The sequence below is a fragment of the Aquarana catesbeiana genome, linkage group LG12 (genome assembly GCF_042186555.1).
Source record: "Aquarana catesbeiana isolate 2022-GZ linkage group LG12, ASM4218655v1, whole genome shotgun sequence".
NCBI lineage: Eukaryota > Metazoa > Chordata > Amphibia > Anura > Ranidae > Aquarana > Aquarana catesbeiana.
Genome location: NC_133335.1, coordinates 52,280,503 through 52,306,857, shown reverse-complemented (window position 1 = coordinate 52,306,857; position 26,355 = coordinate 52,280,503). Strand labels below are relative to the sequence as shown.

Below are 26,355 nucleotides of genomic sequence, written 5' to 3'. Positions count from 1 at the left end.
GGGTTTTTTTTTGAAGTGGTATTAAGATTTTTCTCCCAGTAAGAGGCTTGTTTTCATAACCTAAATAAGCATGCCTTTTTCTCTATCTATACACACACACACTTGCTCGGGCCTTGCTAGTTTAATACACCCCCTTATTTTCAGCTTGCCCGGTCTGGTCATGTGGACCTGTGTCAGCCAGCAGCAGAGAAGAACCCTTAACAGCTGGTAAAACCTGGAGCGGTAACATTACCCATGTCCTAGCCGTAGTTGGCACCCTTTCCTCCTATATACATTGCTGGCTCACACAGGCAAGATAAAACGTGACAAGAGTGGAGCGGCCTGAAAATAGGTTAGTCAGCATAGGTGTGAGGGGTGCGCGTGGCAGCAGTGAAGCATTTAAGGCTGTTTAGCCAACACATATTTACATTGCCTTTTTAAAGTGGTATACTTGGGATGCCTGCAGCTACAGGCATAGTAGTTTCTCCCCCCCAGGCACAAGCAGGAGATGCCATTTGTAAAAGCTGGATTAGGAGTTTAAGGGCAAATTAAGGTTTTTTTTTTTATTTAAACTTTTTTTGCAAGTAAAGAGATGGGCATTTTTTGGAGCCTGTAAAGCATTGTACCAGTGATCAGTAGGTTGCTGGTGTCATGCAGGTCTCCTTCTGATCTGTCAGTGTACCCGTACAGGAAAAGATACAGACAGGAAGACGCAATGAACTACCACAGCATTGTGGTGGTTAATGGAGATCTACAAGACGATCTCCACAAAGGATGTTGGGAGTTGTAATTCACTTACAGAGCTGTGAATGAATGAGTGGCTGCAGCATTGAGACCATGTTGCATGTTCCCAAAGGTGAACTTATCCTTTTCCACCATCTTAAAGAAAATTGGCTCTGCTAGGACATGTTGAGAATAGCCATGTGTAGCAGGACCCAGATCCCAATTTAAACCAGTGTGGACTGGGTGAGTTATGTTCCTATAACTGTCCATAGACAAATTAAAATGTGCATTAATCACAACACAACTATAGGTTTAAATATAAAAATTTTATTCCAGTGATTTTAATTTTCACTTTATGATGATTTGTAAATATTGGCAACATCTGTAAAGGGAGAAGAGAAATCAGTGCAATTAGTGGCAGTGCTTTCACAGATTGGGTTGCTTCTTCTTTAACCATCCCAAGTCCCATAGTGGACTTCCAGATCGGCTACACTGAGCCCCGTAGTTCAGACAAACGTGGCCATAAGGACAACAGTGGACTCTGTCTGGGCAGCACACACCCTGGGAGGGAAAAAAAAAAAAAAAAAAAAAAAAAAAAAAAAAAAATCAGTCTAGCCAGCTTTCCAATTAGATGTTAGAACCTGTTATAACAAATTCCTGTTCTACTATTTTCAAAATCTCTTATCCCTCCCCCACCCAGATTCATAGCATTAACACTCCAATACAGATCAGGAGTTTGGTCCCATTCTCCAGGTCAGGGACACCAACTAGTGAAGCTGCAGAGCTGACATGGCTTGTAGTGGTTAGTCACATTCAACTGGAATTGTCCTGTAATGTTGAAAAAAGACCAACATTTATATACATAAAAGATAATCAGTAAAAGCAACCACCCTGGATTTTGTCAAGGCAGATGAGGTGTGAAAGTTGTGGAATCATCTTGTTCTAGATACAGGATCCCCATCCTTGGTAAAGTATGAAGAGTCAAATCAGATGTTAAAAATGCATTCTATACGAACAGATGGAGTCTATGTTATTGTTCCAGTTGCGTTTCCCGAATGTACAGGGCTTTGCACTTGTGTTTGAGTGCTGGGTGTACAAGCTTCTATCTTCATGAATTGCTGGGTTGAAAGACAGGGATGCTCTAGCTGCATACAGGAGGCCTTATTTCATGTTTTCCATCTCACAGCTTCACACCTCCAATCCGATCTGCATCGACTTCTTCCCATGGACAGGTTGGTCACTTTTAGTCAAATACCCTGTAAAAGGGACCGGCTTTACACTTCTGGCAGCTAGTGTTAAATGCTGCCATTTCCTTCCCCACAGCCGGTATTTGGGTTGGTAGAATAACCCCCGCTGCATGCTTTGGATCCCACCCCATAAGTCACTATAGGACATATTGTATGAGCAGACTGGAGGAAGCCAAGTGCAGCAGGAAAATTCATCCCACCCAAAGCAGTTTTTGTCCAATTTTATTGGTAAGATTTTCCGTCCCTTCCCCTACAACTCCTACAGAAGGGGACAGTTGTTACCATGACAGGAAGGCACAGGTAACAGTTAACACATGCACCAAAGCTTCCCCACTCATTTGTATCCTTGCTTTCAATAAAAAGAACTTTAAGGCTCCATTCACACCTGAGCGATCCAAGCTGTGGGCTGAATCACGATTCTGCCCGCAATTCAAAATAGTGGGAAAATTGCAGGACACTTGTGCAATGCCATTACTTCCTAATGGCAGCCCAATCACAGCGTGATTTTGCAATGATAAATCGTGCTGCAATTGCAACACTTGTTATCCAAAAAAGGAGCAGGAGCTTTTGAAGGACAGCATCACACGTTGCTATACATTGTGCCGCGATTGGGGTGCCATTAAGTAATGGTATCGCACAAGCGTCCCGCAATTTCAAATCATGGGCAGAATTGTGGCAATTTGGATCGCTCAGGTGTGAATGAAGCCTTACCCACTATCCAGACAGAGCAATGGTGGACAGAGCTCAATACTGTATTAAGAGAAAAAAAAAAAAAAAAAAAAAAAAACCACCCTTAGAACCTCTGGAGAAAAATAAGTGCATTTTAAATTGTCCTTAATAAAAGGAGGTTTTACGCTAGGAAGCACTTCCCTTGTTTTAAAAAGTAATCCAGCTGTTCCAGGTGAACCTGCTAGAGTGGTGCCTGAAATCAAGCTTGTGCATGGGGTGCATGCCCCATCACTGCTGCAGGCATAGGTATAGAGGAAAAAGATCTGGACGGCTGCACACCCATGCGATGCAAATAAAGCTTATTTATTGGAGAAAAAACAAAAACATGGTTTTGACAAAGCACATATTAATGTGTAAAATGAGACAGCTTACCCCCCCACCGGCAACATGCTTATTGTGCTTTTTTTCTGTATTTTTTTCACAATAAATAGGCTTTATTAGCACTGCATGGGTGTGCAGTCGTCCAAATTTTTCTGCTTCACTTGTTTTAAACTTTAGAACCTCTGAAGTGTCACCATTAAAGAGATTCCTTTTTACTTCCAGAGAACAACCTGCATTTAACCACTTAAGGACCAGCCTCGTTTTGGAATGCAGGTGTTCACATTTTTAAAAACAGTTTTGCTTAAAAAAAAAAAAACCCAAAAATTGTTTTTTTCTTCAAAACACCCTGGAGAATAAAATGGCAGTCATTGCAACACTTTTCACACCATATTTGCGCAGCGGTCTTACAAGCGTGCTTTTTTTGGAAAAAATTCACTTTATTCAAAAAAGTTAGCCCAATTTTTTTTATATTGTGAAAGATAATGTTACGCCGAGTAAATTGATACAACATGTCATGCTTCAAAATTGCGCCCGCTTGTGGAATGGCGTCAAACTTTTACCCTGAAAAATCTCCATAGGTGACATTTAAAAAAATTCTACAGGTTGTACGTTTTGCCGCACGAAAACAGGGATACCAGGGTTATGGCAGCTAGCTGCTGCCATAACAAAGATATCCGCCGCCAAACTTTGGACGTACATTGGTGTGCGGCAGTCGGCAAGTGGTTAAAACCTGCCTTAAAATGTTTTGGCAGATGAAGGTCAGTGTGACCCATGGAGGGGAAGTTTGTTCATAAAATTCATTTAAACCCACTAGTTTCAATGCAAGAGCACAGCTAAACACCTCACCCGAAAGAATACGCCCTGATCAGTCAAGGACTCACGTGGTTAAGTGGGCAGCATGTCCAGACACCACCAGGCCCTACGCAGCAGGTCTGTCCATCATAGCATCTATGTGTGGAATCACACCAGACGTAATCCAGAGGTGCCACTGGGGTAACTAGGGTAGCTGGAGTAGCTGTAGCTGGCTCGTCAACTGGTTTGTTGCAGGTTTCAGCCGTTACATCACAAGTGTATCCGCTGGGACAGCAGTGCAGATGGTCTGAGCAGCATACAGCCTGGAAAGAGCAATCAAAAAGTTAATCCAACAGTCAAAACGGTCCACATTCCCCAGCAGCAATCTGCATTCCAGAGTAAATATAAGACACCAACTTTAGCTTAAAGAAACCCGCCATGGTGGCAAACATGGAGACCACCATTCCTGAGCTCTTAAAAATACAGCAGTGCCTGGCTTTTAGCTCTAATACTTTTGAGTCACTCACCTGAAACAAATTCAGGTTTTCCATTGTGCATATATATATAACCAAGACTTATGACAGCTAAACAAATGGCATTTTCAGAAATATCAGTGGCATGTCTTGGCACCATTCAAAAGACAAAAATATTTGAGCGACAAGGGCTCAAGCAAAACCTGCTCCTGGCATGCCACTGCAAGTACAGAGGTTAATAGATGCATAAAAGAGCCAAAAGAGAAGTATCAAGAGAAGAGGCAAGTCTGAAGAGTTATGCAAAGCTATGTTCTACTGTATGTTGCATTGGGTGTTCTACTCTGATGCACATTTGTGCAGTTTGAAAGGCTAGGTAAAAAAAAAAAAAAAAACAAAAAAAAGTTTAACAGCCAAGTTATGTATCACTGGCCCTGCATCTGGTACCCACCCAACTATACTCCTATAACCTAAAGCTTATGTAGAGTCCCATTACATCTCACCCCCTCCTTTGAGGGACTGCCATACAAGATATTTTATCTGCCATTCTAGAAACAGAACAGGTGCAATGACTAGTTCAAGCTGAACTCCAGGCAAACTGTTAAGTTTGGATTTGAAAACCCATTCCAGATATTCATTCCTACCAGAAAGCACAGCCAATTGACCACCAGAGTCAAGGAATACAGCAATGTCCTCTCCATCCCAGTCTACTTAATGGACTAAAAGCCACAGACTGACAGAGGTCATCCCATTGGCTTCCCGATCTGTATTTTGTGGACATGTTTGCATGCAGCACACCTACATAAGCTTCCATCCCCTGTCCCATAGATATCTCCATTTCTCTAATAGTTAGATCTGCATTATTTTCATCCAATACCCATATGGAGTTCAGCTTTATTACCATGGAGTCACCTGATTCCTTAGCAACCATGCTAGTCAAAAACAAAAAAAACAAAAAAAAACCCCACACCTAACTTCCGCCCTATGCTACACCAATGGCATCAAGGGAGCATCTCACCTCTTCCAGGGGGCAGCAGGCCCAGCCTCCACCCTCTGTATGGCAACACGTGGTACCCCGAGGACAGCTGTGAGACTTGTCACACTTGATCTGTGAACTGGTAAGAGTCTTGCTGAGCCATGGAAAAGAAAGCGGGCCTATAGAACAGGTAGCCTGCTCACCACACCTCCACCCACTGGGGCAGCAGTGGAACTGATCAGAGCAGCAGATGGCCTATGTTCAGGAGAGAACTGAATTACAGAGAAGGAAGAGAAGCAGGAAAGCAGAGATCTGGCATGGGGGGGGGGGGGGGGGTAAATAGTGTTATACCTTTTCCATAGGGCAGCAGCCCCAACCTCCGGTGGAAAGGCGGCAGCAGGTGGTCTTGTCAGGACAGGATGCTGTTAGATCACAAGTAACGTCAGCACCTGCAAGATTAGTTGAAAGATTAGGTTTCCTGGGGTTAAAAAAAAAAAAAAATAAAATGTCTGCATTAGCAGGCAGACTGTAGAAGCGCTCATATTTGATTTGGGGGCACCAGTATTTTAGATTCACTAGCAATAGATGCAAGAAACCTGGTTTCTGATGATCAATTATCCCACCTCCCTTTGAGAGCTGGCAATGAGGAGTGTCAGCAATTGTCAGTGCCTGTACACATCCTTTTCTAATAAGCAGCTCGTATCACTAGCTAACCTATGGCTGATGACAAACATCAAAATTATGAAAAGGTTGGACGTCATCAGGGCAACCCCCTAGACATTTCTACTTCCTCACCATCTCCCCACTAGGGAGTCCCAGCCTGTCCATGCCCCAGTATCAGGAACTTGGACAGGGGACTGGCAACCCTTTGTGCTTACTCTGATCCTTCAGAGCTGGCATCTTCTTGAACCAAGGCATGGAGTCCTGGCCATTGAGACAGCTTCCTCCCGAGCATGTATATCCACTGGGACAACAATGGACCTTATCAGGGCAGCACACAGCCTAGAAAGAACATAAGAGTAAAACAGTAGCTGAGTAATAGCAGCCAAGATTTACACATCTCCAGCCTTGTTTAGATTTTAACTATTCACATACGTCTTCATATGGACAGCATCCCCATTCTCCAGAGGCCAAACGGCAGCAAGTGGTTGAGTCAGGACAGGTGGCTGTATCGTCACATTTCACTGTGGCTAAGGGATTAAAATAAAAATATATAATATGAATAAGTTATTTAGCAATCACCACTTCCAAGACTGCAAAGATAGATCTAGACCATGAGCTATGCTCAATAAGTACTTCTAGCACAGCAAGTCCTGACCTCAAGATGCAGAACCTTCAACTGCATTGTCCCACCTTAATATAGTTAAAGAGGCATAAACTTGTAAGGAATGTTTATACCAGCCAGGTTGTTTGCTGGCCTGGTCCCCCCTGCTCTCCTACAGACTTTTTTTAAGGGGGGGTCCCCAGCATGAAGATCACATTAATAAAATGTGCCTGTGGTCCAAATCCTTCCACACTATCCAACACGATATGTACTTTAGCCGTTTGTCTGGTGGTCCAGCTTAACAGTTTAAAATACATACAGTCAGGGCTGTGGCTAAGGAGGGTACCACTGGTCCTCCTGTACAGGGCCTAGGCCAGCAGGGGGCCCCCCCAGACAGCAGGGTAAATTGCATGGTAGAGGGTGCAATTATTGCAAATGAAAGCCATCAGGAGGAGAGAAGCAGCCAGTTTTCAGTTGCTACAGAAAGCTACACAGGGGGTTGGTTCCAGGGTGACTTTAGAAGGTGCAAAGACCTATCATTCCTCACCTGCCTTGTTCCCAGTCAACCTTACTTTACTACTTAGCAAGTCCCGATAGGCAAGCATGTGCATCTAAAAAGGTTTCCAGATGCTGGACAGGATGCATGCTTGGAGGTCAATGACTTACCAGGTAGCTAAGGAAGACAGACAGGGACATTTAGTTATGGCAGCTGCTATACTGTTATCCTATTAGATAGAATCATTTGCTGCTAGAGCCATATTAGTGGGCACATTTTTAGGACTTAAGATAAAAAAAAAAAACCCAAGCACTTGACAGCAGAGACCCTGTAGAATAAAAATGGTGGCAGTGGATACATACATCTTCCATTAAATACCAAACACGTAAAGGCCGAAGACTGTACCCAAGGAGCAGCACACTACAGTACCCAAAGGCAGGGAAGCAAATTATGTAGTACCTGTGTCCATGGCACCAAGAGTTACCTGCAGTGAGAACTGTAGCACCTAAAATTACTGCAGCAGGATTGGGACTGCTGTTCACCTTCCAGTGTGCTGATAGGACAATGCAAGAGCAGCAACATCCTGATTAACTCATCCTGTTTCCAGGGTAAAAACAGCAACACTAATGTAGTGAAGCTAGATTGGCCCTACAATGGCAATCTTCCCGTGCAGAGGATGCCAAACACGATATGCACTTATGCTAGCTGTATTTAAATACCAAAGATTTCTACAACATTCAGAATACACAGCCTTCAAAATAGATCATGGTTACCTTCCTCACGCAGAGCTGGGATCTTTTTGACCATTGGGGTCTCAGAATCTGCAGAAACGCACTTTTTATGAGGGATGTCACAGGTGGTCCCAAATGGACAGCAGTGAAGGTGGTCTCCACAGCAGACAGCCTACAAGAAATGACCATAGTGTCAGATGCATTATCTGACATTCTTAGCTGGGCAGAATATTACCAGTGGGGACAGGCACTTACAGATATTAATGGGCAGCATCCAAATGAATGGTCACCCAGCTCACAGCATGTACTGCCATCAGGACAAGAGGAGCCATCACTGCATTGCGTTCGAAGGACCTGCACTGTGGCTATAAAAAAAAAAAAAAAAAAAAAGTGTAAAGTTACCTAGCACAGAACCATCAGCTAACAGCATTGTTTTTTTTACACCTTTGTTAACTTCCAGCCCAGGTCAATTCTACCATTTCTCCTACAGAGCTGCTGGATGGGATCTCCAGCTCCACGAGCGCATGGGATAGGGGTGTCCCCCTCCTGCTGCCTGTAAAAAGCAATTCAGCAGTTAAACAGCCACTAGGATGGCTTTTACTGCAGAGGGAATCACTGTCTGGGATACAATATCTTCACTCCAAGTCAATCCAGTCATGTGAAGTCCACCTAGGGGACGTGGTTAAACTTTTTGGAAAGAACTGGGCCCACAGCCCCAAAAAAGGATGTTTTGGTTCTACAAGGAGTTTGGTAGGCCAAGCTAAGCAATGGCTTACACGCTTCATTTCATAACATGTTTGGCAATCTACAACTCTCCCACTCCCTTTTGTGACATAAAATAAGACCCCATCAGGGACAATGTGTCCCCCTGTGTACAGTAGCAGTAAAGACATGGCACCTTGGATGCAAAACAAAAACAAACCAAACCACTGCTTCAAAATGAACTTTCAACCAAACCTGGAGGAGACCAGGGACAGAAAGCACTGAAGTTGTCAAGACCTCTGCTTGGTCATTGCTGCTATGTGCAGAGATTTCTCCTTGCTCCAGTGAGAAGTCTCCAGGACAGAAGATGGATGATATAACCATCTGGGACACAGCAATAAAGCCAGATCTAACCCATCTCCCCCTACCATTTAAAATTAAAGCTTTGGCTGGGGTTATGCATCACTTAAAACTTTCAGTGGACTGACAAGCTGAGGGGGTAATATAGTTAAATGCCAAACGGGAATATGGAGCAGCCACATATGTCACCCATTAAAAGTGTGCAATTCAATCTCCAGCTCTCCAAGAACCAACTCCATATTTGATTAGGAGAAAAGAGGTTGCCTATAGCAGTAGAAGTAAGGCTGCAGCACTCGCTTGAGTCCAGAATCTGAATTCAAACCAAAAGGGGGACCTTCCAGCAGGCGTTTTTTGGGACATGCTTTTGCAAGGGGGCAAGTACTATAGCCAAGACTGCCTTATTCTTTATGCTCCATGCCCGTTTTACAGACGTTTAACTTTTCTGCCTCCAACACCCCTCTAGGTTAGCCTATGAGTCCATGCACACATGGGTGTTTTACAGGCAGAAAAAAATAAAACTAAAATAAAAACCCCAACGTACCTAAATGCACATTTAGTACTTGAGCACTTGTTTTCAAACTACCAGAATTTAAATATTTTGGCCAATGAAATTAATGATCGTCCAAATGCTTGGCATGCCTGAACACGCCCAAACATGTTCTAGAAATTTGGCAACTATTGTTTAAACAAAAGAACATGGGCAATGGCAACAAACTAGACTGCCTGTAATGTGACAGCTGATGCAAGTGTTAAAGCATCTTGAATACATTTAGTGAAGCTGTTCTCTGTGAGACAGATGTATTATGCAGGTCTGCACCACATTAACTATGGGCTCGGGTTAGGACTTCCAGTAGTAAGTATATCCAGTAAAATTCTGGCTTTGGGTAGAACAAATTGTTAGAACCTCAGTTTTACTGCCCTTTGTGGCCTGGTACTAAATATGGTACCCACTATGAACTGGATTAACATTTCAGTTATGGTGGACCCACCTGGGAGCAGTATGCAACCAGGGGGGCTCAAGTCTGGCCATAGTCAGGGACTTTAGTCACTAGACTGTGATGACCTAGCAAAAAATAAAAAAATAAATAAAATTTTGCACATTTTAACATTAGCAGCATAGGAGTTGCCACTGCCAATTTAATCACAGGTACACTTTATTTAAAGGGGTCTCCATCAAACATGAATGCTCAGGTTTGATTTTATAGCAGAAAAATCATACTAAACAGAGGGTCGAATCTTCAACTCACCAGAAGTCTGCAGCTTCATCCTGGCAGGAACCTTCTTGGACATGGGAACCACCTTATCCTTAGAGACACAGGTACCATGGACCAGGTCGCACTGGGTGTTTTGTGGGCAGCAGTGAACATGATCATTGCAGCATGTAGCCTACAAAAGTCAATACAGAAACAAAAAAAAAAAAAATTTAAAATTATGCTTTAGACTCCCCTGCAGCAGCATTTTACAAGTCACAGTGGGACCATGATCTGGCGACCTCTATTGACCCAGAGGACCAAAACAAAGCCTGGTCCTCTATTGCCGAGTGCTCCTGCAACACAGCTACATATAAAAAAGGTTCTTCTACAAGGGTACTGGGTTTCTTCCCAATAGCGAGCTCAAACCCATCCTCTATTGACAGACGCTTCAGGGGTTGTTTCACATGTTTGGTGGTCCTGTCCCCATCCCACAGGGTTCTGGTCCAGGAGGTTTGGGCTCCTCTTCCTTGTTCTATACCCATCCACAAGGATGCCAAATTTGCTTTGCTGCACTGCCCGTTCCAAGACAGACCTGATTAATGAAGATGTCAAGCATCTTGCACGATTCCCACTCTAAACCCAAAAATACATTGGCCTTAGTGAGACTACGCTCTCCCCACCCTGAAGCCAAACAGCCTGGGTCTCTCCCAATATTGGCCTTGCAACTCTCCAGGACATATCCTTCACCCCCCCCCCCCCCCCATTCTTCTCTTTAGTTTGTTGTGTCAGCCCTCTATCTCCTGCTTTTTAAAGAGGTCCTGAGTCTAGGCCCCTCTTCCTTTGCTGAAATGTGGCTAAACACTGCTATGTATAAAACCCATTTTGTACTCACCAACTACCCACCCCAACTGGGGGAATTTTATCCTTTGATGCAAACTAGTACACCTGGAACACAGACTCCTTGTAGGCCCTTGGGCCTGGGAGACATGTGGATCTTTGGTTTCCCTTGGTTGCTCAGAGGATATTACCTATAAAGTTATCTGATGCAAGGAGGAGCCACTGAGGGACCCCCAGAAGACGATGACTGGGGCCACTGTGCAAAATGAGCTACATATTGGAAGTGTAAAATAAAAAAAAAAATAAAAAAAAAAAAAGACCCCCCCACGGGAAGGGTTACAATCACTTTAACTGCAGGAATATGTACTTGGCCTCCAGCTCACCTTTTCCAGTGGGCAGCATCCCCAGCTCTGATCAGCCATCTGGCAGCATGTGGATCCACTTGGGCATTCTGAGGCTCCATCAGGACAAACGATTGCAGACTGATTGCTAGCTGTAAATCAAAGCTGTGTTAATCCAGAAGATACAATCCAGAAGCACTAAGACACGTGCAAATACTGCACCTTACCTGGCAAGCAGGAATGCCCATTTTCAGAACAATGAGTGCCTGAAGGGCAGCAGTGATGTCCATCCTGACAGGAAGCTCCCTAAAGAACAAGACTTACAATATGAATATAGTTTGCTGAACAGACTAAACATATCCCCAAATCCAAGTACAAACATTGAGGCCATCATAGGTGATCAAGCCTTTAAAGTGATACAGGGAAAGATTTGAAAGGATTTGCACGTGTCCAAACTTTCTCAGCTTAGCAAGTGAAAATATAGCTTTCCTTTTTAATACCCAATACCCATGACACAAATGTATCACTGATCATTTAAAACCTTGTTACCATGTATGGATAGAATGTCTTCTGATCTTCAGTGCTATACAGTGGTTGTACTTCTCACAATACAAAGTCTGAGCCAGTCACTAACACATGGGTACTCAACCTGTGGCCCTCCAGCTGCAGAACTACAGGTTCCATCATACCTCAGCCTTTGAGAGAGTCATCTTTGTAACCGTCAGCCTTGCAATGCCTCATGGGATTTGTAGTTCAACAGCTAGAGAGCCACAGGTTGAGCACCCATGCACTCCCCATGCTCCCAAATTGCATTATCTAATCTTTCCAGCCTCTAGTGCAAGCCAAGACAACCTTGGAGATTCCAGGTGAAACTACAAACCAAAATTTCTGAATCATACCCGTGTCAAATCGGTCTTGCAATAGCTCACTGGACTTTTAGTTTAGCAGTTGGAGCGCCATGGTTGTCTACCCCTGCTCTAGGGGTTACTCTTCATTGGTTTTTAAATTAAATGGGGGACCCCCCCTCCCCACACACCAAGAAACAGACAGCCCATAAAGATGTTACACTAACCCCCAGCAAATAAGGAGGGGAAAAGGCTGATAAATCAGCAGTCCACAGCCCCCCCCCCCCCCCCCCAGATAAGAGCACCCCCTATAACACCTGTAAACAAATAAGTAGCATAAAATTTCCTAAGGGGAGCAGTGCATTCCCAAATAGACGGGTATAGGTCACACTGTTCCACAATGGAATAATGCACGATCCACACCATTATGATATAACAATATGACACATTGGATAGTAAACCAGTCATTCAAAAGAAAAATGGGGCTAGATGATAAAAAAAAAAAAAAAAAAACCTAGATTGTTAGTCACAATGGAAAAATGCTCTATTAGTCCAAGAAACTTATTGGTAATAAATTCCCTTCATGGGCAGGTATATTAGTTCTCCAGACAATAAAACACCCATAGGTATTGTCCTGATGTAAGAAATGTAATACTTGAGAAAAAAAAAAAAAAAAAGTGTGTGGTATGAGTCCTTTAAATGATGCAATAATTGTTATTATTCATTTCAAAAACCACATGCTAGGTTTCCCGTCAGAACATCTGACGCAGTATCAGAGGAACAAAACATGTAAACTATACACTGGGACAGCGCCCCTGTTTTATACCAACCCCCGCCTACACTCTGGCTCTATGAGGAAGCCGATGTGAAAGGAAATGCACCATTTGGAACAACTATTTTGAATACCCTGATGGAGACCTATCCTATGTGCCAGAACTCTGGACTTTGATCCCACTGTCTGATGGACTAATATCAGTTCATGTATGGATAGTATTGAAACATTGCAATAATTTAAAATCATAAATAAAAGAAAAAAACCATGCTGAAAAATATAAACACTTAAAGCTGCACGAATAAAACACCAATACCTGTGTACAATAAAAATAAAAGAGAAAACAAACGTGCACTCATTCCCCCAGGGTTGTGTCTCATTACTACAGGAGGGGCGTTACTGGCCAGATCACCAGGTGAAAAGAGAGGGGGTAACAATCTAAAGACAAGAAAACCAATACAGCCTCCCCATCTAATGTTTGGTGGATGAGTTGGTAGAAGCCCAGCTGGAGACGCACACTGTATGAGCTGGATCCGGACATCATCCATCCACAGTCCCTGCAGAGGGCAAAGTCTGCCTGCGTGTGAGACCTCGCCAGAGAGGAGGTCCATCATTGAGGGTAAGGGTCCACCTTTTAATACTGTGGGACTATATGAGAGCTCTTATCTTCATTTCCCTCCCTCTCCATATATATGTGCAGTGTCTGACTGGTCGGAAGGTGGATGCTTCCTCCTGCTTCTGTGAAGTAACTGTTTATGTATGGGACTCCCTCTCCTACTGTTCATCATAAGAACTTTCGCTCCTTGGAGTATTTCATCTAAGGACTGTTCCTTATCCATTTGGGTTGTGAAAACTTCTTGAAATGTTATGACACTTAAGCATATTTTTTTCACAGCTTTTTACCATTTATTAATTATCAATATTTTGATGCACATTTCTGATTTTCTTACAGGGATTTAGATTATGTATTTTTTTTTACACAGATTATGTTCATTATGAGCGCACGTTTGTTTTCTCTTTTAATAATTTAAAATCCACAGAAAAACCAGAGATGAGGAAGTCCACGCTGAGGAATTGGATGCCCTGTACATACACAGACAGAGCGTTCTCCACACAGGATTAGTGGAAATCTGTTATCAGCTGAATCTGTGAGTAACCACTATTGATTTAGACTCATACCACCATGTATATTGTTTATGGAAATCTACCTGCAAGCTGTGGGAAACCTAGCATGTGGTTACAGTGAATCTCAATATAGCTGTGGTTTTGAAATAGAAATATCAATTTTTGCATAATTTTAAGGACTCATACCATCTCTCTGGCACATGAAAAAATATACATTTGTCTCCAGTATTACATTTTACATCAGCACAAGACCTATGGGCATTTATTGTGTCTTTGGAGAACTAATATACCTGCCTATGAAGGGAATCAATAAGTTTTTTGGACTAAGCATTTTTCCCATATTAACTAACCATCTAGAATTTTTTGATCTAGCCCCATTTATCTTATGACTGACTGGTTTACCATCTAATGTGTCATATTGGTATATCATAATGGTGTGGATCATGCATTATTCCATTGTGGAACAGTGTGACCTATACCCATCTATTCGGGAACACGCTGCTCCCCTTAGGAAATTTATGCTACTTATTTGTTTACAGGTGGCTGGGGGGGGGGGGTACATACATGTTGCTGCACAAAAAAAAAAAAAAAAAAAAAAAAAAAAAAAAAAAAATTTGCTGCTCTTGAAAGAAGATTACAAAGCAGGTATAATCATTGCAGACATGAATGGATATCCATTCATGTCTGCAATGATTATACCTGCTTTGTAATCTTTCAAGACTTGATGAAATTTAAAAAAAAAAAAAAAATCTTTGTTGCTTTTAAGTGCAGCAACCTTTCGGATTTTCTTCTTTATATACAAGGTCAGTGGGAAGACATGTTTGCTGGCACTGAATCCAAAGCTGTGTGCGGTTCTCTACAAATCTAGCCATCTATCTGATTTAGTATCATTTGATTACACCCCGATATATAATTGGTGAGTACTACTAGCTAATTTAGGTGGGAATCCCACTTTTCCACATTATTATCCAGAGACAGTTGGCAAACCCAACAATGCTAATAAAAAAGGTGTTCCTATACAAGGGAAAGGTGAATTTCGCTCGTGAGAGTTTCTCAAGTCTCAGAAATAGAACTTCTGGGAATGCCCCATCTGAACCCTCCCCTCTACATTCAGTGGTTTTTACTGCCAATACTATATTCTGTAGTGTCAAGGTTGGCAGGAGGAACTAGTGAATGCAAAGCTAGGACAAGAAACTCAGTGTTGACTTCTAAAAAGGACTTCAGGGGATATTGTTGAGGAGCAGCATTTGGCATGAGTTTTGTTTTTTTCTAAAAAAACAACATATTGGCATGTTTGCATTGGCAACAGTCACTGCACTCTGCACTCAGGCACCAGTTGAGAGATTAAGGCTGAATGGGGCCCTTGACAAGGTGACAGCTTGGACCAACCTATGCCAACAAGGACTTCAGAAGGGACAAAGCAGGCCCTTTTGCATTGGTATACCATTGGATAGCTACCTACAAGTGCATCCTCCAAAGGGACAGGCTGGTGCAAAGCTTTGGCCATTTGCATTATCCCCTTTAGAAGTATAAAATGTTTGTTAGGGCTTCCCCCAGACAGCTGCTTCAGTTGCCCTGGATGATATAGCTCTGGTAACCAAGTTCAATGGCTCCCTGTGATGTGCCCAGTCCCACAGTACAGGGTATGTACCTGAGCAAGTGGGCAGCAGGCGTATCCATCCATAGGAGTTTTCACGCAGGAATATTCTTCAGGGCAGCCTTTCTGCTCTGTGCAGAAGACATCAGTGATCATGGGAAGAGCATGAGTGGCACCCTGAGGAAAAAACAAAAAATATAATAAAAAAAAAAAAAAAAGAATTTAGGAAAGGCAGCCTTTGATTGTTTAATCTGCTCTCACCTCATTCTGTGAATCGCTGCACATGGACCCATCGGGACACAGGACTACTAAGGCCACCAAGGGCAGGAGATACCAAGGAGGTGCCATTCTGCAGGAAAAAAAAAAAAAAAAAAAAAGTCAGTAACAGGTAGTTCTGCACAACCAGGCCCAGCTATGAGGGATGCGTGTCAGGGTTTATTGGTGTAAAATTTCCCATAAAACTTAGCATGAAGTCTTCCTATCCATTTTGTACTATAGTACAGTCACTCCTTTGGGGACATGTGGCCAAGGAAAACAACCTCATGGCCCAGAGACCCCATCAGGCCTATCCACCATTTGGTTACCCAACTTCATGAAGGCCAAATGTTGCTTTAAAAGCCTAAAGCCAACAAAAATGCAATAGTAGAAAAAGGGTTAGTAAACATGTTTATAGCTTTCTGTGACCCTATTGAGATTTTCCTTGTTATACATTTGGTCACCAGGAACAGAAATGAGGCATCATGAATGGTGTCAAGTAATTATTAGATTGGGGAAGGGTTAGAACCATCAGGTTTCCAATTCACGATCAATAAAATACCAATTGCCTTCATACAGTCTTAGAGTAAAATCTAAAGTTCTTAGACTACGTGCAGGTGGGTGCTCACTGTACATATGCAAGTTGTTAAATCTAAAGGAGATTGTACCAGGTCTGGTGAGGTTTTACTACAGTCCGACATGGCATTTGCCAAAGTAGAGCATGAATGGAGGAACCCAGCAAGGAGATGAGGCAAGAGAATGGATAATAGTTTGACAGTCATTTATGCAGGGTCACTTGAGGTATGCCAAGTGAGTTGTTGGCGTTTCATCTTTAGCTACATGGCTATCCACATAAACCTAAATCAAAAACTCTGGTCACCAATCACCCCTGACCGAGTCAAGTTGCAGGCTCAAGCTAAACAGCTATCCTAGGCAAGTTACCATTCTAACTATAGTCCAGTTATTGGTTCTCTTCACATCCTGCAATTGATCTACTGTGGTATCAGCAATCTTACCTCCTGTTCTGTAAGAATTCTCATTGGCACAAGTGTGACTTGCTATATAGGTCACAAGGAAACCCTATAGCCAGGGCTTCCCCCTCTGGACAGTTGTCCGAGAAAGCCTGCAAGTGCTGCCTGCACACCATGCCACCATGCACACTACAGTTGCTACCTTGCTTGCTAGGAGGAACCACCAACAACCAACCTACGGACTTTATAGGTGGAGTTCTGAGTAAAGCAGAAGTTCATAGGTAAAATGTCCCTCCCTCATTTTCGTTCATTGACAAATATTTGAATTGATATGGTTCGACAGTGGAAACATGCTGCTGACAAATATTTTTGTCAACTAAAAACCACCAGCAACCTTCACACTACATCTGCCTTTACCAAAGATCACACAGGAAGTGGTGTCATTGTATCTAGATACTTCCTACCTTCAACTCAGCTGAATCAGTTCAGAAACCAGACCGCAATCTGCTGATCCAAGGCCATAAATCTTACATTTATCAGTTTCTCATACTTGTGAAATCTCATCCTTTGAAATCTAAAGCAGAAGAGAAGGCTCATACGTGGTACAATGTCAAACTTCATTCCGCTCACATTTTGCAGGCTTGAAGGTTAGTTCACTTTTGATAGTCAACATAGCTGTAGAGATTATGAATACAAGCAACATGATCAGTGTTATTCCTAAAAACACTATTTTACCCCTTTGTTTTGACGCCTGGAGCATTTTTTCTAACTGTAGTCACATGATCAGGTACTACAGTTCACTGCCTGAAACAAAACTACAAAAGCACACAGCAGGCAAATTCTGCTGCCCATTATACAGATAACACTCCAAGCAGGCACACCCTTTCTGTACTGGTGTGTATCCAGCTCATACAGAATTTAAAATAGAATGACCACACTACCAGTAAACTAGTAATACAAAAAAAAAAAAAAAAAAAAGTTTGCTACAGCTGAAGACACAAGACCCTTGATGGGTCCATCCTTGATCATAGCATTGCCTCAGTCACAGGTGGCCTAAAAGCAGAAGATTAAGGATGAATTTTTCCTCCCAGGACAAGGATTCACAAAACTGCTGACACCCTAGATCAGTGATGGTGAACCTTGGCACCCCCAGATGTTTTGGAACTACATTTCTCCCCCATGATGATTAACTACACTGCAAAGTGCATGATCATGGAAAATTGCGCTTCAACACATCTGGGGTGCCAAGGTTTTGCCATCATTGCCCTAGATCATGAGTGCTAAAAACCTGTGGCCCTCCAGCTATTGCAGAACTACAAGTCCCATGAAGTGTTGCAAGGCTGACAGTTACAAGCATGACTCCCAAAGCCAGAGGCATGATGGGACTTGTAGTTTAACAGCTGGAGGGCCACAGGTTGAGCACCAATGCCCTAGATCAGTGACGACAAACCTTGGCACCCCAGTTTTGGAACTACATTTCCCATGATGCTTATGCACTCTGCAATATAGTTGACCATGGGAAATTTAGCTCCAAAACACCTGGGGTGCAAACATTGGCCATCACTGCCCTAGAAAGCTTACAAAAGGGGTACAAGCAACTTTCTACACAGCTTCACTATGAAGAGCAGAAACCAGGGCCCGTGGTTCTGCAGTAGATCAGATCCTCCACCTCAAAGTGGCAGACTGGAAGAGAGGTTGTACATGCCTGTGTCTCCATGCGATTCACTGTGGAGCCTAGCAAAGTGGGAACTGCACCTGAAATGTGTTGCTGTGGTAGGCAGATGAAACAGTTGGCGACTGTACAGTCTATAGGCTGCTGCTAGACCAGAACTCCAGCATGCACAAGCCAAGAGATATGGCTACGCGTGACATCCCTCCCTGGTCTGTCTGCTACTATGTTGTGAAGGAGGATCGGATCTACTGCAGAACCTTGGATTCTGGTTTTCCCAGCAAGCCCGTTCGACAAGACAACCATTTGGCCAGCTTCTGTCAGACAGGCTACAATACACAGGGGCTGAATGTTGGGCGGTTTCTGTTCAACGGCATATTTTTGGCCAGCGTGTCCCAGGCTTGGATGCTATTTTTCTCTGCTGCTTCGTTCCTCTGCTATCAGTATGAATCACTTCTGGCAAGTGTCACTTAGAAAAGTGGTGGCGGGGAGGGAGCTCCAGATGATTTGACAGCCTCAGCTCTGTTCTTGTGTGCTTGGAGTGTCTTCCCTCCAATCAGCTCAGAGCTCTCGTCAATGACGCAACTTCCAGCTCTCCACCCCCTGCTTTTCAGAGCAAAGAGATTCAGTGTACATTCTACACTTTGAATGGATGTAGAGGAAAGACTTTACTGTGTCATTTGGAGACCATAATCTTTTATAGGGCCTGCCCCATGAGTCATTATACCTTTAATATTGAAATTTCTATGTATATTTTTTCTTAGCATTTGTATTTTTTGATTTTCTGTTTTTGTGATTGTTTTTGCTGTCTCTTTCATGTATTTTAATCTAGAATCTCTAGCTCCTGAGGAAGCGTTCTGCGAAACATGTAGAGCAATCAGAGTATTCCACCGTGGATCACCAAACCTGCAGCACCTTGTCTGTTATAGCTTTATGATGGTCTACTATTCAATGCTTGGGGAAGTATCCTCTACTTCGATTAAGCGATCCGTTTATACACTCCTAATCTTTTCAAATGCTGTATAAGCTTGCAGGACAGAATCCACATGGTGTACCAAAATTAGGTTTCATGCCTTGTCTGATTTGTTTTTAAAGATTCATGTTTGTCCATTGTCTTTTTATACTTTATAAATAAAAAAACCCTAACAAATTTACTTTTTTGTAGTTCAATACTGTTGTGCCTTCAAAGTCCCATTCCTAGACTCTGTATTTACAATTGTAGAGGAAAGACTGCTATAGCTAAACTGGTACAACTCATGCAGGAGGATTTGTTTAATCTCCATCACCTGAGGCCATTTACTTCACTGGGCAAGGGTTTACAACCCCTTTAAGTTCACCTTTTCTAGAAAATAACCTATGCTGAAAACATTAATGAACATAGCACAAAGTCATCTTAATGTGTCATACTGCCATACCAATTAAGCCTTGAAAAGCCTGACCAAAACACACTCCAGTACCAATCTACCTTGCTGCCAAGATGGGACACTGTTGGGATTCACTCCCAGCATTACAGGTGCCAAAACCAAGCAATGGCAGAAAGGTAGGACATGGACTTTTTTTGGCCAGGAGGGGTTATGACAATAAAAGTTAGTTTACAAATCAAATTAGGGCCCCTTGACTGCATAGGCCATTTCCTGGAAAAGAACTTTAGGCCTGCTAAATAGTTTTTATATACCATTTCATGGCAGATATTTGCTTTTCTGCTTTGTATTGAAAAGTTAATTCCAATTAGTTCCTGTGCTGTCATCGAAAAACATGCTGGTAACACTTACTGAACTTTGCTCCCAGGAGTGACCTAGACCAATTGTTAAGCACATAAGGGGTTACATTTATTGTCTCCACAAAGAGTAAACAATGGCAGTCCGAGCAGAAAGAAGGAAGTTATTGGAGGACAGAGGAAGCTGTGACGAGATATTGTGCAAGAACACAAGGTGAAATCTGTGCTTGCAGCTGTCCAGCCTGCTGCGCCTAAATCGCTAGTAGAAGCTGAGAGCAGTCTGGACAGCTTGGTCACTATACTGGGGGGCGCTCAGCGGAGAAAGCTCTGCCACCCATGGCCACATACACTGCGTGTGGGCATTAAAGCACACTCTTCGATATCGTACATATGCAGGGGCATGTCAGCAGCAGGTATACTGTGCGCCTGCATGGCATCCTGACACTCCCAATTAAGAGTTGCACCTGACCATGTTAGGATGAATGCCAAGTGTGGCCAGAAGACAAGGGAGGGGAACTGGCAGGATCACCAGGTATTTCCTACTGAGACAGCATAAAGGCATAAGCAGTAACATGTACCAGTTTAGAAAAGCAACATATTCATCAATTTTAAGATACATGCACTTTGTAACCGGTCAGGTTTTTCATCTACAACTGTATTATTTTCCTGTTCTAGGGAGGACTTGAGAAAAAAAAAATTCTCTACAGAAATAATGAAACTAGTGGTGCACCAAATAAAAATTCTGGACTGAAACTAAAAATATAGGATGCACTTAGCCAAAAACAGAAACGGACAGTAAACAATACAAAACACCACACAGTGCTGTTTAAATTCTATGCATGTCTATTACACTGGTGTATTGCACTTCCATTAAAATGCACCTCCCTATTGAAACCATGGCAAAAATGCATAAAAAAAAAATTATAAAACTAAAAAATAGGCAGTGTTGCATCTGAGTAAGGCCCCTTTCACACTGACAATTTCCTAGCCACAATTACAAGCAATGCCTGTGTAAACTTAGTCTATGGAGCTCAACTCACGTCAAAGTCGGACCAAAGTAGTACTTTGAAGAAGTTGGTGTGACTTGAGGTCGCAGATAAAAAAGGTACTTGTTGAAAATCATGGGGTACGACTTGTCACGCGACTTTGCAGTCCCAAGGCACAGGACAAGGTCGCACAAGTGTGAAAGGGGCCCAACATGTCCTATGAAAATTGCAACAAAAATCACAAGCGCTTTTCGGTGGCCATTGGCACCTTTTTTCTCTATCAGCAAAACACCAATAACCCTATTGTCAGCTGATAGTTTTCAGCAGCTGATGTTAAAAGTTTTATTCCTAGGGATGCACCGAGTTAATTGTCCACTTTTGAAGATTCCTCTTTGGTTCTTGCTCAGGGACATCTACATTTTAATTCTCTTTAACGTGATAGCAATAAAAAGCTTGACAGGGGATCCAAATCTTCCCTAAAGGAAAAGTTTGGGAAACCAAAAAACGCGCCTTTATGGCTACAGTTAGTCTGATGCTGCAATTGTCTCCTGCTGGCTCTAAGCTTAAGAGCCAAGCAATCACTTGACAGCTGATCTCTCAGTTCTCACCCTCCGCTCTGAGCGGAGAGCAGTGGCTGTCCGTACTTACAGGAGCGCTGGGTTTGGGGGAACAGAATTAGCTTTGGCTCTCAGCAGCACACTGGATGACCAAGCTAGCTGTCGATCAGCCAGCTGGAATGACTGACATGAGTTGACACCAATCTTTAGCCCACTGTTGGCCAATTTTGAATTACAGGAGAGCACAAGTACATACCTGTGACCCTCAGAAGTATGGTCAAAAGAGCTTTGACCATACTTACTAGGCCAAGACTAGAAAGTTGCTTTTATGTACATGGTAACACTCAAACAGCAGTTACTAGGTGCCCATCACCATCTGCAGACAATGCTACAAGAGCTGCAAACCGTTTGTCTTTATATAAAGGCTGCATTTTCTGGGAAAAACTCCAGATTTATGACTCTGCCAGATCATGTAGTGGAGGGGACATACATACCACACTATACTTTTGTAGAAGCCACAATTTATTATCTACACCACAAAGCAACACTATACAGCAGCTCCTGAGCACTGCACTCTATTGTTTAAGAACCTAGCTCCTGAGGGCTGAGGGCCACAGGAGGTCCATGAGCTGACACCACGACCCATTTACCAACACCTAGCACACCCATCAAGTTAAAGCCAAACTTCACCCAAAAGGGGAAGTTTTGCATCCTCCTCCCCCCAGCCACATATGGAGAGTAGCGGGTACCCGCTTTTGACAGGGAATTGCTCCCACAATGATCTGTGCGGAAGTTTGGTCCTCCTACAGCTGGTTTCCCTTACCCAAAATGTCAGTGCCTGCATCCCAAGCCAACTGAAGTATCGGCTTGGTGAGGACATCACTGGATCCCTGGACAAGCAAGCGTCCTTAATATATTAAAAGTTAGTAGCTACAGTATTTGTAGCCGCTTTTAAATCCTTTTGGAGAGACTGGACTAATAGACACTCCAATAATAAAATGTAGAAAAGCAAACATCTGCTTGGTTTGTTATTCTATGGGATATGAAGGTATTTTAACCTTGGAAGTCACAAAACGAAAACAATGTAGAGTAACTGATGGCAGCTAAATTTTAGCCACATTAGAATATTCCAACCCTGATGGACCACCAAAATGTGGCCTACAGATTGCAACAAGTTTATTCTGGACACCTGTGGATTGGCACCTTTATCCCTTTTCTTACACATACATGGACTGCCCTAGTGCTGTAAGCTTAGAAAGCTGCCTGTAATGCCACCAAGGGCCTCCACCAACCCCCACAACTTCACCCAAACCAACCCTGACAAACAAGGCAAAATGCCCTGTTATTTCACACCAATACAGTAGTGGAGCTTGGTCATGAGACGTCATCACACACTGAGGTCAGCCATCTTGTTGGTTATAAACATTCCCATTGTTTTGTAGAGTGATATGCAGTTTTTACTTTTATTGCTTGCAAGTACTTAGGTTGTTTTTAATAAAGATTATTCCCCTTATTCCTGTGCAGTGAAGTGTTTTTTGCCCATTTCTAAACCCTGCATGATCTGAGGGCCCCTCCTGGTGCAGTGTCCTAGGCTATGACGATTAGACATCAGGTGTCCTGTAGAAATGGTGGTTTGGAGCTAAATTAACCACTTCGTTCTCAGCGTAGAGGCACCAGGGAACAGATGTAGTATCAGACCAATGCTGCATCTACCCAAGTATGATGGGGGAAAAAAACCTTCAAACCCACACTTCTCTTTTGTAAACAAGTCTCAAATAGGCTTGGTGCTTAAAGCGGGGTTCCACCCAAATTTTGAACAATATCTGTATGTATTCTCTTCCTTGCCTAGATGCTGACATGCCGTTTAAAAAAAAATTAAAATCGCCGAAATTACCTTTTATTTTTCTATTCTTCTTTGCACTTCCTGGTTCTCCTCCCGTGGGAGTAGGCGTGTTTCTAGCCTCTCCCAGACTCCTGGGAGCTAGTCTCAAACTTCCCAGGATGCCACTGAGCATGTGCGGGAACGAGCGGTGAATGCTGGGAGCACAGCATTCACCACATCCAGGAAAGAAATGCTTGTGGGCTTCAAATGCCCACAATGAAGATGGAAACCGCCTGCAGTGAATAATAGAAGTTATTCTTTCCGACAAAATCTGACACAGGCGGACATATTACACACAATATGCGAGTATGTAATGCTGAGAAGAAAAGTTTGTGAATGAACTCAAAAAAAAAAAACAAAAAAAAAAAAAAAAAAAAAAAAACGAAACGATAGATAGGTGGACCCCCGCTTTAAGTTGGGTCCCTTTCACAGGCAGATAGAATTGTGCTTTTAGCTGGGGACAGATGAAGTTATCTACCGCAGCTAAAATGCACACAATGCTTTCCTATAGCCCCATTCACATTCTGCGTTTAGCGACCGTTTTGTTCAGAAAGGAAAAAAAAAAAAAAAAATAAAGTTGACTGCGTCCAGGAACAATTTAGCGCAGCTAATCGCAGTGTACCATTTCTCTAGCAGCAAGGCAAGAAAAAAAAAAAAGTAAGTATCAAGAATGTTCCAACACAAATTGCAATGTACAACTGCAAGTGAACGCTGTTCTCTCTCAGAAAATTACTTAGAAAAAAATATATATATAATATTTGGGGGTTCTAACACCCTAGGAGAATAAAATGGCAGTCAATGCAATACTTTTTGTGCACCGTATTTGCACAGCGGTCTTATAAGTGCACTTTGGAAAAAAATTCACTTTTTTGAATAAAAACAAAACAGTAAAGTTAGCCCAATTTTTTTTATATTGTGAAATATAATTTTACACCAAGTAAATTGACACCAAACATGTCACGCGTCAAAATTGCCCCCCGCTCGTGGAATGGCGACAAACTTTTACCCTCAAAAATCTCCATAGGCGATGTTTAAAAATTCTACATGTTGCGTTACAGAGGAGGTCTAGAGCTAGAATTCTTGCCCTTGCTCTACCAGTCGCAACAATACCTCACATGTGTGGTTTGATCACCGGCTTCATATGCAGGCACTACACGCATGCATTCGGGGGATGGGGGGGGTTTTGAAAAATTTTACATGATTTTATTTTTACACAGTTAAAAAAAATGCACCACTTTTACTCCTATTACAAGGAATGTAAACATCCCTTGTAATAGAATAAAAAAAAAAAAAAAAGCATGACAGGACCTCTAAAATATGAGATCTGGGGTCAAAAAGACCTCAGATCTCATATTTACACTAAAATGCAATAACTTTTTTTTAAAAGTCATTAAAAAAAAAAAAAAGGTGCCTTTAAGACGTATGGGCGGAAGTGACGTTTTGATGTTGCTTCCGCCCAGCAGTGTCATGGAGACGAGTGGGCGCCATCTTAGCCTCACTCGTCTCCATGTACAGCACAGAGAAGGACACGATTGCCTCCGCCGCTATTGACGGCTCCAGTAAGCAATGGAGGGCACCCCTTTCCTGCCACTGATAAAAGTGATCTTGTGGCGAATCCACTGCAGAGACCACTTATCTTAAAGCCGACCGCCGCACGAAAATGGGGATACCGGGGTTATGGCAGCTGGTTAAACCTAATTTTGGGAAACTTTAATTAAAAAAAAGTTAGCCCTTTTTTCCTATGATGAAAAAGATAATGTTACGCTGAGTAAATGGATACCCAACATGTCACTTAAATTGCAACAAACTTTGGCACTTAATCTCCATAGGCGATGTTTAAAAATTTCTACAGGTTACCAATTTTGAGGTACAGAGGAGGTCTTTGGCTAGAATTATTGCCATCACTCTAGCAATACCTTACATGTGGGCACGACTTGCATATGTGTTCGCTTCTGCGCGTGAACTTGGTGGGACAGGACTCTAAATTTTTTTTTTTTTTTTTTTATTTCACTTTATGTTTACACTGTCCCTTTAAAGGAAAAAAAAAAATTTGGATCACTTTTATTTCTATTACAAGGAATGTAAACATCCCGTGTTAAAAAAAAAAAAAAAAAAAAAAAGAAGAAGATATAAAGCTTTTGGGGTTCTCTTACCAAAAAGACAAGCTCCCAAATTCAAGTTTAGGAGCTGCTAGTCTACATGGAGCCCAAGGCCCCTTTCACACAATATTTCCCATCAGGTCTGCCTGTCAGTTTCAGGCGGACCTGATCAGACGCTCTATTCAGCCCTATGGAGCGGCGGATGTTACGTCCACTGACATCCGATCCAGTCCGTGAAATCCAGACGGATGGAAATCCTCCCCCCTCATTTTCGATCCATCTGGAGAATCATGAAAACGGACAGGCGGTCCATTTTCATCCGATCTCCATAGAGGACAGCAGGGCTTTGACAGGTCCATCTCCGCACAGTGAGTGGAGACGGACCTGTCAGCAGGGATCAGCACATCAATCCCTGCTGAGCAAAGCTGACAGACAAGCCCATGTGAAAGGACCCTTAGAAGTCCAACACTCCTTCTGTTGCACAGTATACTCTTGCAGTCAATGTTGTGACATCTTCCATAAGGTTCCCATCCACATGAGCTCAACCTCATATGACCCCATTGGGTCAATCTCCCAGTAAGCACCATGTTTGAGCTTGCATAGCTTCAATGACTTTGCTCCTGGCCTCACATGACCACATTGAGGTCTGCTCCGGCCTAAACACGGCCTCCTGGGAGAAGATTACACGTTCTATACCCAGAAATTCTAAGTATTATACA

General features: G+C 42.7%; 1 protein-coding gene across 2 annotated transcripts in view; it reads right to left on the bottom strand.

The window, feature by feature from the left end:
• Positions 1-1,009: 1,009 nt before the first annotated feature.
• Positions 1,010-26,355, bottom strand: part of LOC141114229 (progranulin-like) — a 29,093-nt gene continuing 3,747 nt past the window's right edge. Inside the window, exons 1-14 of one of the 2 annotated variants that reach the window (XM_073607794.1) lie at positions 17,191-17,215; positions 15,762-15,849; positions 15,555-15,677; positions 11,389-11,467; positions 11,204-11,313; positions 10,038-10,176; positions 7,984-8,093; positions 7,771-7,900; positions 6,333-6,427; positions 6,116-6,239; positions 5,589-5,686; positions 5,280-5,492; positions 3,881-4,114; positions 1,010-1,263 (exon numbers count right to left, since the gene is read on the bottom strand). In XM_073607794.1, the coding sequence (XP_073463895.1) occupies positions 1,129-1,263; positions 3,881-4,114; positions 5,280-5,492; positions 5,589-5,686; positions 6,116-6,239; positions 6,333-6,427; positions 7,771-7,900; positions 7,984-8,093; positions 10,038-10,176; positions 11,204-11,313; positions 11,389-11,467; positions 15,555-15,677; positions 15,762-15,848 (1,677 nt within the window). In that variant the 5' untranslated portion in view covers position 15,849; positions 17,191-17,215 and the 3' untranslated portion in view covers positions 1,010-1,128. Of the gene's footprint in view, positions 1,264-3,880; positions 4,115-5,279; positions 5,493-5,588; positions 5,687-6,115; positions 6,240-6,332; positions 6,428-7,770; positions 7,901-7,983; positions 8,094-10,037; positions 10,177-11,203; positions 11,314-11,388; positions 11,468-15,554; positions 15,678-15,761; positions 15,850-17,190; positions 17,216-26,355 lie in introns of those variants that run through there. The other variant, XM_073607793.1, reaches the window with a different exon arrangement.